Source organism: Astatotilapia calliptera, chromosome 18, assembly GCF_900246225.1.
Source record: "Astatotilapia calliptera chromosome 18, fAstCal1.2, whole genome shotgun sequence".
Lineage (NCBI taxonomy): Eukaryota > Metazoa > Chordata > Actinopteri > Cichliformes > Cichlidae > Astatotilapia > Astatotilapia calliptera.
The window spans coordinates 6,968,683-6,981,599 of record NC_039319.1 but is presented as its reverse complement, the minus strand read 5'-3'; the positions used below and the strand labels follow the sequence as shown (position 1 = coordinate 6,981,599).

Below are 12,917 nucleotides of genomic sequence, written 5' to 3'. Positions count from 1 at the left end.
CGAGGAATTTTTCAATGGGGTGGCATTGGGTGGACTATGAACAAAGCAGAGAAGCCCCACAGCAAATCTGAATATTTGAAAAAGAAATTAATACGTATGTAAAAAAAAATTAAGTATAGAACATTGTGTGCAATATTTAGGCATGAATCACAATGAAAAGTGACACAATGCAATAGTTTAAACACTGTTTTGTAATGATAGTGTATTCATTCAACAGAATTATATACACAGTATTTTTAAAATAATTGCTTTATAACTTCTATTTCAGGCTACTTAGTAGTTCTGCACTATACTGTAAAGGTAAATACTCAGTTATAGCGTTATTTTACAAAAAAGATTTAAAGAGCAAACACAGAATTTTATAGGCTCATGCAATATTTTTTATTTGAAATGTAATCTAAACAAATCACAAGTCCTTGTATTAAGATACCTTCCACCAAACTATCTCAACTAGGAAGTTCATCTGCAGAGGGTTTTTGTTTGTTTGTTTTTAGCTCTGCTGCGCTTAGTTTCCCAGATTCTTCACTTCCTCTGTGAACAGTATGAAGATTAAGTCATTTGTCACCTAGACCTATTTCCTGTAAAAAAAAAAAAAAATTTAAAAAAAGATTTAAAAAAAGAATGCTAACAGCTACTGTGCTTTAGTAGTCGTAGCAGTTCAACTTTTCAGCTTTGATGACCTCTCACTGACAGTTTTAGCAGTTACTTCTTATATTGGTCTTATATTGGTGTATAGCAGCTGATGCTGCCAGCTAGAAAACTGAGTCATGAAGTCACCAGCTTTATTAAACATCTTGTCACCACTGCACACTCATCTTGCTTCGTACCTTTGACAATCCATTCAGGAAGAGTTCACTTGGTGCTCTATTTCAGTCTCTGATTCATATGTGTGTGTGGGGGGGGGATCTAACATGACCACAGACTTCTGTAATTTGTTTTTCTTCATTTAATGGGGCACCACAGAAGAATGCAAAGAAAATTGGCGATGTTTGCATTTGCTGAACCAGTCTGGAGGATTCATAGTAGCAGCATGAACACACTTACTTCATCCTTATATATATATGAGAAATGAACACCAGAAAACTACATTTTGAATCATTCATTATTTGCATTGTATGCATGACGGTTGGTTTGCATGATAAGATGATAAGGATAATGTTAAGGTCGAGTACCATCAATGTTAGATGTCTAGCATAGATTTAAAATGCACTTGCACAAATAGAGTTGAAGTATTACTGGCCAGTTAAAGCCCTTAAGACTAAAAGACACATTTTAACCATACGGCATAACCATATTCTATAATTTCGGCACTTTATTTGCATTGCATCCATAGCCACTTTAGAATTACCCATTAACCTAACATAGATGTCCTGTAGAATAACCAAGAGAAACCACACAGGCATGCAGGCTATACAGGTAAAGGGCACAGCAGGGGTTTGAACTCAGAACCTGCTTGCTGTGAGGCATCAGTGCAAACCACAGTATAGTGTTACTCCAGGAAATAAAACTGCGGATACAAAAAAAAGAGGGTGAGAAAGTGGTGAAGTGGGTCCGATTTGGGCAGGAAACCTAAGTTGAAACAAAGCCACAAACTGAAGTTCACACGAAATCAGACTTACCTGGTGTGAGAAAGATGTTGTCATTTATGCAGGTCAGAAGTTGTATGAGAATAGAAACGGCGCGATCGTGGCTCAAGAGTTGGGAGTTCACCTTGTAATTGGAAGGTTGCCGGTTTGAGCCCCGGCTTGGACAGTCTCGGTCGTTGTGTCCTTGGGCGAGACACTTCACCCGTTGCCTACTGGTGGTGGTCAGAGGGCCCGGTGGCAGCCTCGCCTCTGTCAGTGTGCCCCAGGGTGGCTGTGACTACAATGTAACTTCCCATCACCAGTGTGTGAATGTGTGGATGACTGGTTGTGTAAAGCACTTTGGGGTCCTTAGGGACTAGTAAAGCACTATACAAGTACAGGCCATAGAAATGCATTTAGTTTTTGCATCTGGCATATGATCGTGTCACATATAGTATTAATAGGGTCAATGCTGCCTCTTTGTGGGCAAAACACAACATAGCAAAGGGATGCTTGAAATTACTGGGAAAAAACAAACATCCATGAAATTTTTGTCTTTCTATAAACCAGTTCAGGGTTTTGGGTGGAGTAGACCAGATGCTCTTGAATACTGGTATCTAAAGCATTCTGAAAACAGATGTACAACATGATATGAATGACATTATTTTATTTATAAGCCGAGGGTTGAAAAAAAGCAAAGTACAAATATTTAGCTAAAATTCACAAAGAGCAGCAGCACAGTTGTTGTGACTTATTTCTCTATATAAATGATTATAAGTTACTATTTTTCCCACGCTGCACCACTACAACCAATCTAACGTTTCACCCACCTGCTCAATCTCAATTTACTGGTTTTTCTGTTTAGGTGTGAAGGTAACGCCATCTGTCTGCAATGAAGGCAACAATAGATATTTAATTTTTTAGAATTCACATTGTTTCCCCTTCTTTTTTTCCACAAAAGCGGACGTTCAAGCTGACTACATTAATTGGAATTCAAATTTAAGTTGAAATAAAGTTTCTATTTCCTTGTGTTAATATTTAATTATTATATTGAGATTTGCACCAAAGTTGTTGGTAGAAATGTCCTCCAAAGAGCTTTTCAGTTTTATACTTTGAGTTAGGGCTGTGCAATATGACCAAAATCTCATATCCCGATATAAGAATTCTATCATCCGATAATGATATAAATCACAAAAATGTAACATTTTCTGTAAATTCTGTGAATCTCGGGCAGCTCGACTTGTGTGAAGTGTTTCCAGCTGCGCGTCATGTAGCTGGAGTCGAGTGTTTTAACCGATGCATGAAACGATACATTTTTAGACATAAGTTGTAACAGCCGCCGTTTTCTTTGTGAGTATTTATTACACAGGGTGCTGCGGGGAACAGCCTGTTCTAGCGTTTGAGTCTAAGGTCTATTTTTTAGCACCTGGCGGTAGTGATGGGCAGATGAAGCCCCATGAAGCACTGAAGCTTTTCATCCAATTGGTTCACCCCAACGCGAAGCTTCATGAAGCTTCATTTGCTCTAGCAGGACACCTACTGGACGTAAAAATAATAGCTGGCATGAATTTGAAGAGTGTGGCATTTTGCACACAGCCTGTAAATGTCAACAACAAAAGGAGTGTGTAAAACATGTATATTGTAGTGATGGCAGTATACTGTGTATATTTATGCTGGCAGTATGGAAAATGATTATTTGCGGCAAAGTTCGAACCGCTTCATGAACCAGTCACGTGGTACAGCCGGGCAGCGAGGCTTCGGACGTCATCATTTTCAGCTCCTCCCATAAATGAAGCAAGCCTCGATACGCGCTTCGCGGAAACGCCCCCTCCATTACTCGACACACGCTCCGAAGCCTCGATACAGAACGTCCCATCACTACCTGGCGGCTCTTTTTTGCTTCTCATCCGTAAATAATCTGCTCTTTCACGTGATTCAGTTTATTTTGAAAAGTCTCAACAGGATCTTGAGCTTTATTGTGAAAGGTTTATGTGGAACATAAACAAGCAGACACGCGATGGTGTTACTGTCATTGTTGCTAACCACAATGCATAAAAACAGGCGCTTGTCGGTCTGTAGTGTGGTTATATTAAATATAAGAGAAAGAGAGAACTTTAAGAAATTAATATAGCCACTACAGTGTCCATCAAAACGATGAAAAAATATTGTCGTAAACAGTTTATTTTGCGACACCAAGAAACACACAATAGCATAAAATGAAACAATAGACGTTTTTATATCGTTAGCCGATATATATCATTATATCGAACAGCCCTACATTTCACTGTCTGTACTTTTTCCACTTTCACTTGAGTAAAGAAGTGTGGCACTTCAACTTCTAATACAGTATTTTTGTAACACAAGTATTTGTACTTCTACCTGTGACAAATTTGTGTACTTTTGCCAAAAGATAGTGATACATTGCCTTTTTTATTGTTCATAGAAAATACAATATGACTAGATGTTTCTAAAATGAGATACCAAAAGTCTAATTGGGAAACTTTTTTCACTGTTTTATATTCTGCTACACTGTGTTCAAAAGGAACAACCTTTAGTTTGAAGGTGAACTTTCTTTGATTCTAGGTTGCTTTGTGCTTTTTAAGATTTTCATTTTTTGTACAAGCCGGATAATTGACAATCTTGAGCTTCGGTGTGCCAAACCGCATTACATGTCTTGAGCAATAATAAGACAGGCAAAGCAAAACTTACACATCATGTAGAGAGGGGTCTCACAGACCAATAGGAAAATAGGAAATTTTGTAGGCAACATTTGTGGTTACTTTTCTACAATGCCAGGATTTGTGTCCAGTATTTTTGATAAACTGACCTTCATCCAGCTGTAGCTTTAGCTTAATCACAATTTGTCCAGAAAAAAGAATAAAAGCCAGAAATTTTAACCCATCCCTGAAATCTTTAATGTCCCGTGCCTGGTGTGTTGGCAGCAACATGCTAAACCCTCTTGGTAACTCCTAAAGCAGGGGTGTCGAACTCCAGGCCTTGAGGGCCGGTGTCCTGCAGGTTTTAGATCTCACCCTGGGTCAACACACCTGAATCAAATGGTTAGTTCATATGAGGCATCTGGAGAACTTCAAGACATGTTGAGGAGGTAATTTAGCCATTTGAATCAGCTGTGTTGGATCAAGGACACATCTAAAACCTGCAGGACACCGGCCCTCGAGGCCTGGAGTTCGACACCTGTGCCCTAAAGTGTCCCGTAGGTAGTCAAAAGTCTCCCAAACAAAGTTAAAAAGTAAGGAGAAACACTGTGTTAACCGAGGATTTTCCATCATCTGAGGTATCCGGTCCTTGTCACATAGTGACGCCAAAATATTTTAAAGTAACATCTGCATATGACAAAATTGCTGCAGTGAAAACCCTTTTAAATAGAAATAAAGCTTTATGTAATGAATAGAAAATATATCTTTGATGTTAGAAAGAAAAAGCAGCTCAGCTTTTAATTAAAACATTTATTTGATCCAATTCTTTGGAATGTAATAGTCAATGAGGAGAGTCTGAGACAACAGAGACAGATGAGTCTGAGTGTTGACCAGAAAGTCAAAGTACAAACAATACTATTAGTCACGTAAGGCCTCACTGCTTTCCAATGTTTTTTTTTTAACTTCCTCATTTCCTTTCTTTTTCTAGATTTGAGACAGCAAAATTACAGAAAACGGTACTGAAAATAAAACTTTTTTTTTGTCATACAAAGAAAAAAAATAAAACATTGGCACGTACATCAGTGACAGTACAAAAACACAAGGTGATATTATACCAAGTAAATAAAATTGTTACTTTTCAAAGAGACGCATATAAGCTTTTTCAAGAATGAAAAACATCTCTGTAAATTGTACATTTCAGAATTATAACGTAGTCTTCTGAAACCGTGTTAAAAAGAAGCAACAATAACACTGTCCTCTCTTCCCTCCTTCCTCTCTTTTTGCAAATCAACATCATAAACACATAGATTATTTATTTCTTTTTTAAATATATCAGTGCAACATTTGTTTTCACGTTGAGTGCTGCAGCATCCTTGTAAGTTTAAAGGGGGAGGATATCCTATCTGGTTATTTTTCCTGTTATGAATGTACAGGTAAAACTTTAGCAAGAAGATGAAGAGTTATGTGGAAGAATAAAGCATGAATGCTTCAACAGTCAGCACACTTTATTTGATTGTGGATGCTTACTGAATGGCTACAGAGAAAAGACAGTTAAAGATGGAGAACTGATACTTAGGTGAGCACTTCTCAGTTTGAGCTGGGTGATGTCTCATAATGCTACATTAAAAATAGGTAGAGTTACCACTCATGGTGCAGTAGAAACAGGAAATAAACAAGGCAAAATGTCAGTCAACCACACTACTGGGTTTCAATAAGTTTTGTGCATGTATATTTTGCCCCAACTTAAGGAGCATTAAGTCAGAATGTTCCCATTTAAAACAAACATCTGTTTGAGGTTGTCAGATAGTTAGAGAGTAGTAAAAAGTTTTCACCAACATTTTCTTTTTACGGTGTTTTAAAGAAGAGACCCATATAACAAGAAGTTCAGCTAAAAAGCTAAAGCACAACAAAGCAGTCTTTGTAGAACACTTGCTGTTCTTAGTTTTTAACCAGTTTTCGAAGATAAATACCCTGACTTTATATTTCACAAACACCAAAGTTGGTAAGTGTAAAGGTTTACTATGGTTTACAGTAAATAAGGCATTAAAATGCTCAAGCAAATTAAAGACCAAGTACAAACCACATGAAATAGAAATACAAAACCAAATCTCACAAAATAAACTCATTTTAAGATTTTTTTTTAAAGTGAAAACAATTTTAAATTTCCAGCTGTTCTTAATTATTCATTCCTATCTGAAAATGAAATCAGTCTGCTCAATAATAGATGCTGTTAGACCCTAAAGAGACTGAAAGAGATGCTTGAAGTCCATCACAAGGCTCCCAGACCACTGGGCACCCTTCTGCTTAAAGCTCTAGCAGTCTCATTGTGTGCCAGTGGCGTTCAAAAATAATCTTAACAATCCATCCTCAACTTGTTGTCAGCATCTTTATGGTACTGAGGTTACCCTGTACAAAAAAACCCATCATCTCTTCTTTCAAGGCATATCTGATGCTTTTCTCCTTACTCTCATTTCCATGTCTGTAAAAACATAAGTGAAAACCAGGGAACAGTTAAATTCAAAAACCACAAAAACAACAGGTCTGTATCTCTTTGTTTTTCTATACATTATCAAAATCCAAATGATAAACAGTGACATTTCTTTCAGCATAGAAAGGATGCTGCAGCACTGGTGTCTTTCTCTATAAAGAGGGCGCTCAAATATATTAAAACCTATGTACAATATGTTGGATGTGTCGTGAAAATGAGGCATTCGGGGCTCCTACACATTTTCCATCTGGAAAATTCCATAGATTTCACAAGTTTTCCTAAATGTCGCCTAGATTTTAAAAGTGTGTCAGTGCCACTGTCATTGAGGCATGAGGATCTACAGAGCTACACCAACACATGTGATATTTGACAACACACTACAACATTAAAAAGTTTGTAGGTTTATTATCACAATGTGGAAACGTTATTTTTTTCCATTTTTTTTCACATCCGTGTAGGAACCCCAGATGGGACATTAGCTGATGGGAAAACAACCAGCAGAAAAAAAAAGGCAACAGAAAAACTGGAGGAAAAAAAAAGGCACTGTCGGAACTAGACGCAGGTCAACAGGCAGGGACGGGTCCCCGCTTTTCACACACACACACACACACACACACACACACACACACACACACACACACACACACACACACACACACACACACACACACACACACACACATGCATGCTGATCATGTACACAAACATGACTGTAATGATACACACCTCTACAGTCAGACTACTACCCATACACACCTTATATACAGATGTGTATGAATGTGACACACACACACACACATAAACACTTTCATGCACACATGGGGACGGGGACATACGGCCAACAAGAGCCAGATATCACAATAGCATATTTCAAATAGTTTGCCTGTTCTGTGTAACAATGACATCTGAAACAACAAAAGAGGAAAAAACAAAACAAAAACCAAGCAAACAAACAAACGAAAAAAAACAAAAAAAACAAAAAACATTTTATCTTTCCAAATAATACTTTCATCTGAATTGGTCTCAACACCAGCATGTGATTACATGAAATCAACAAAGCACGCCGAAAAACAAATAGAATCCTTAGTTTTCTTCTTTTTTCTCTTTTTTTTTTTGCTGTACAGATTCTTTATACACAGTGCCCCCTATTGGTGAGTCCCTTCCACTGCTGCTCCTGAGAAATAAAATTACATCGGCTCACTTTTCAGCCCACCCTGCCGTCCCATTGGTGGCTTCAGCCCTGTGTTCCACTTTCTTGATTGGCTGCATCGAACGTGTCCATGCGGAGCAACTGCAGCTCCGTCCCCGTTTCTAACTCACGCCTCTGAGTAGTTAGTCTGTCCATTTATCTTGTCCTTCTTTAGTTTCACACCATCTACCAGCTCAAAGTTATAGTTTTCAAGGGCAGATAAGTTCCTGTCTGTCATGCTGCCCTGTGAGCAGGCACAGTACAGGACAACACCGCAGATGGCGCCCAGGAAGACACCCAGAGCTGACATGGCAATGATTGTGATGAGGATCGGGTCCAGGGTCTTCAGCATGTTTCCTGGGCTGCCAAGTGGACTGTTTTCTTGTGAGTAGGTGTCCATGGCTGCAAAAGATTAAAAAAAGATTCCATTTAAAATATTCACAATAGAAACAGATTCTGACCTTGAAGCCAGTGTCAAATGTAACGTCAAAAAAGTCACTTCAGTGGATGGAAAGTTTTAAAATGTGTCTCTCAAATGATCCTAAATCTAGTCCCTGATTGTCCTAAACTCTGATTTTTAATGAAAGACATTTTTTTATTTAATTTTTTTGGTTGGAAAGCCCTAAAAGGGGTTGACTCTTGTTTACTAAGTGTAAATGTTCATAATTTTATTGAGTTTTGATCTCCTTTCTTAGATTTATGTAGGGAAAGCTGATGTAACTTCAGTGGCTACTAAACTTATAGTATTCTTACTATGTTATAACCAGGGAGGAAGCTGCAAATATATATTCATGTGTACGTCTTGTTCTTTGGTAAAGCGTATCTTGACGATAAACTACATCTGAAACAGAATCAATGCATGTGCGGGTCCTTTACTAGAGGCTTAAGGAGCTTGAGGGTCCTTATAGTATTTTTGATGTTTCTAGGACTGCACTCTTTTGGACAGAGATCTCGGAGGTCTTTCCTGGAATGTGTTGAACATTCCAGGAAAGAATCAGATTCAACACATTCCTGGAATGTGTTGAATCTGCTGGACCCATTCACCCAATTCGACTGGTCTCTGACCCAAGTCTTCACCATCCCTATATTTGCCAAGAGGGATGGTGAAAATTCCCCCCTGTGACCTATATGTCACTGCCTTGCTAATTATTTCTTTATTCCTGGTCAACATAAAAATGAAATCTTAGCTTTTAGCTATGCACTAAGGTTGCGGTTTGCTGCATCCTGCTGTTATGAACAATATCTCTTTAGAAATTATATACACAATTTGTTGGGTTGATAGAGAGGAGCAGCCACACTCCCAATTAGAAACACTAGCTCCTGATCTGACTAAATGTATCAGAGTTGCCTTCTTCTCCATACGGAGATTTGCAGATGTGGGCGAAAGAGCAGAAGCAGAAAGCAGAAATCATCAAACTCGGCTGTTTTCTACTTCTGATATGTCAGAATCTACTGGAGCGTAATATTTATTTGCTATTTTGTCAATTGACAGCATTTTGTGTTATTGAAATTTTAGATTATAATAGCGATACATGGAAAGGCCACAGATATCTGAAGAGGAAAATGTGAGACTGAGAATATTGCGCATATTAATTTCATTAGAATTATGTTAAAATATTCTTGTAAAATCTGGGACTGTTTAGTTTCTGAGGTTGCTTACTTGAAGACCACAATTATTATATAAATATCACATTTACAGCAGTACAGTAATGAATAAGCATTTGGTATATGGGAGCACAACGACAACAACAACAACAGATGTAGTTCTTTGACATAAGTAAAACCAAACAAAATAACATGCTAACACAAGTCTGATTCTTATTCTGGCATTGACTGAATGTTTTTCTTTACCAATTCTACTTTGCAGAGACAGAGACAATGATTTAAAGTGCAGAAATGTCCAATAAAAACTGCATGGACTTATTTACCGGGCACCAAGATATTATGTTCAATACTTACGCAGAATGAAGATCTCTGTTGGTGGAGATGTAGGAGGTTTGGGATCTGGAGGATAAAAAAAAGATTCTCTGTTTGCATACAATGCAGAAGCAGGCCTACCAGATGCTGGCATTTCATATCTTTCTTTCTACACATTTTGGATGATGTCCCAGACAAAAATAAGAATATTAGACAAAAAATAACCAAAGTTGAGCTAATATTTAAAGCGCTGATTCGTTCCATTTCTTGCATTTATTGGAACAAGATATGTGTTAGGGTAGGTAATTTTTCCACCAACAGCGGTTCTTCTTTCACTGTAGTTGTTGAAAAAGGAGAAAAGGACTTTTCCTGCTAAATAAAGAGCAGAGTTTTTTTCATCTTGGTGCTTTTAAACAGGCCACGAGGGATGGATCTGACTAAAAAAACCAAGGGATACTGCACATTCACACGGTAGTGACATTCCACTTTTTTTGGCTTAACTAAAATATTTACTCTTAAATTCTGATCACATATTTAACTGGGCCGATCCCACACCTCAACCATAGCTACACTGGCCTCGCACAGAAAAAGCGAAGCACAAAACAGCAATGATGACGATGTTACGTAACATTGAAATACACACCTTTGCAGTCCTCAGCTCTGACTCCATCCATGATCTGGATGTTGTCCACAGCTATGTAGCCTAAGCTGCGTCGGTCTGCGATGCCTTCCACCACCACCTGCAAAAAACCACACAAAGTCTTTCACATGCATTTTCTCATACAGGACAACAAAAAGAGAAGGTTAATCATCCAGAAACTTTGCTGTACATAAGTAATTTTTTTTTATTTTTGTTGGCTAAATTGTTAAGGTGCAAACTGTAATCCCAACATCCAGAGTTTATTCTTTTGTTCCAAATCATACCTTTCTTTCTCTGCCCTTAACATACTTTCTGTTTGCACATAATGAAGGCAAAAATAACCCCGAAAATCCATCCTAATGGTGAGCCTATAAGGAAAGAATGTTCTGACTCAGGACTGACTTGTCTTATAGTTATCAGTAGTAGTGAATTTACAATCTCTCCCTGCTGTCATTTTAAGAGTCATTACATCCAGATTTATATTACCTGATAGGGGATGCTTGAGTGTGGCAGTATAACTCGTCCCTCCCTCCACCGACTGCCCTGATGGCCACTGAGCGTCCACAGGATCTGCCCCTCCTCTGTCTCCTTCCTGTGTTTGATGTGAAGCGCTCCTGCGTGTTCACCAACCATGTGATACCAGAACGCCATGCACAGGTCAGAGTCTGGAGAGGTGATGGGCAGGCTGGCCAACCTCGCCACCTTCTCTTCTTTGTCCTCATCTTCACCAGTTTTACTCGGTGTGTCCGAGTCAGTCAGCTGCACGTAAATGAAGTTCCCAGGTTGGCCTGCAGGGGGCAGCAGAAGACAAGGTAAGAGGTGATTGTGACATTAGAGGACTCCTGAAAGCTTTTCCAATGCGTTACTGCTGATATTATTCTTTTAAATACATCCCTGAATGTAAATATGCTGATATCTATACATCTTTAATGAATACACGCCTTAATATGACTGAGCGCAAACATCAGTGTGACAATAAAGGACTCATAAATCTCCCAAGCCTTCATTACAGTACATTCATTTGACTGCATTCAGCTGATTACCTTCCTTGTGGTTTGTCTAAACATTTAACTGTGTTTTCATAAAGTGAGTACTTGATAATGTCTGCGATACTGCTTAGCATCAAGCTTTCGAAACCCCCACACACATCAGATTCAAGGACCTCACAAGGTTTTCTCGTGAAAACAAAGGGCTCTCGCTTCAGGAGAAAAATCTGACTTGACATCACAAAATACTCATTTTTTATTAGTGATCTGGTTAAGTCAAGAAATCAAGGTGAAATCATTCATTTTAGAGCTGCTGCTAGTGCTGCTCCCGTCTCCACAGAAACATCCATCACATCCATCAAGCTTGAATGGAGAGAAGGACAGAGAGCCGAGGCATGTTGATGAATTTCAGTGCTATATGTCTTTTAAAAGTCAAGGATTTCAAGGCTGTTCGTTCCTTCTTCAAATTGTATTACAGCACATAACATTAAAATACGCCCATACAAACATATGTTTTGTTAGAAAAAGGCACAAGATGCAACTGCATCTTTTGTTCTTAAAAAACAAAGCAAAACAAAAATAAGTTGATTTAAATTCACGCCATCTCTTCTTATCTTTTTCAAACATGGCTACTATTTTTGGGTTTCTTCCACTGTCTCATAACAGCAACCTTTCAACTTGAAGATAATTTTTTTTGAAGAGGAAGAAGCTGCAGGCAAACATTCTGGTGAGTAGGGCCGGGTAGTAAGCAACGATTTTGTTGGTGCAGCCAGAATACTCTCCCTGTGTGAATGCACACGATGACATGCACAACAATTTGGACCATTTTTGACAACTCTTCTCCATCAAACCCATCAGGAAGCTACAGCAGAACAGCATGCTTCTGATTCTGCTTATGATTAGATCCCCTGCTTTCAGCTGTGAACACTCTGGACTGTTCCATTGTAAAACCCGGTGAGAGATGCTGCTCTCATCAGGAAAAGATCCTTATTAGGAAGGTTGGGTCAGTTCAGATCCAGAAAATGTTTGCCGGCTGTGCTCCATGATGAGTACAGTTTTGATATTTATGGATGGGTTACTGCCTCAAGTGGAGAAGTTCAAGCATCTCAGCGTTTTGGAGGTGGGAGGTTGAGTTATTTTCCCGCCCACACCTGCGGCCAGAAGGTGCTGGTAGTGACCAAAAGAATAAGCTCTTGGATGCAAGCAGTGAAAGTGAGATTCCTTCTGAGGGTGTGTGGTCACAACCTTGGGATAACGGTCATTTGGTCAGTTGTTTGCGCTTCGCAAGGTGACCAAAAGAAAGAAGTTTGGGCATCTCTGCCTAGACTTCTGCCAGATACACTTTACAGGATGGACAGATGGACCTCTTACAGTAATTATTACCCAAATATGTCCTTTCGGACCTTACAGGGACTTAACATTGTGGCATGAGTGAGTGGCTTGAGCCTTTTCATGTGTATAACAGCTCATAGAGC

General features: G+C 38.8%; 1 protein-coding gene across 1 annotated transcript in view; it reads right to left on the bottom strand.

Moving 5' to 3' along the window:
- Window positions 1-7,350: 7,350 nt before the first annotated feature.
- The window catches only part of LOC113011172 (neuropilin-1a-like), a 91,075-nt gene continuing 85,508 nt past the window's right edge, over window positions 7,351-12,917 (bottom strand). The window contains exons 15-18 of the mRNA XM_026150583.1: window positions 10,943-11,244; window positions 10,460-10,556; window positions 9,859-9,903; window positions 7,351-8,301 (exon numbers count right to left, since the gene is read on the bottom strand). Of these exons, the coding sequence (XP_026006368.1) occupies window positions 8,027-8,301; window positions 9,859-9,903; window positions 10,460-10,556; window positions 10,943-11,244 (719 nt within the window). The 3' untranslated portion in view covers window positions 7,351-8,026. The remainder of the gene's footprint in view (window positions 8,302-9,858; window positions 9,904-10,459; window positions 10,557-10,942; window positions 11,245-12,917) is intronic.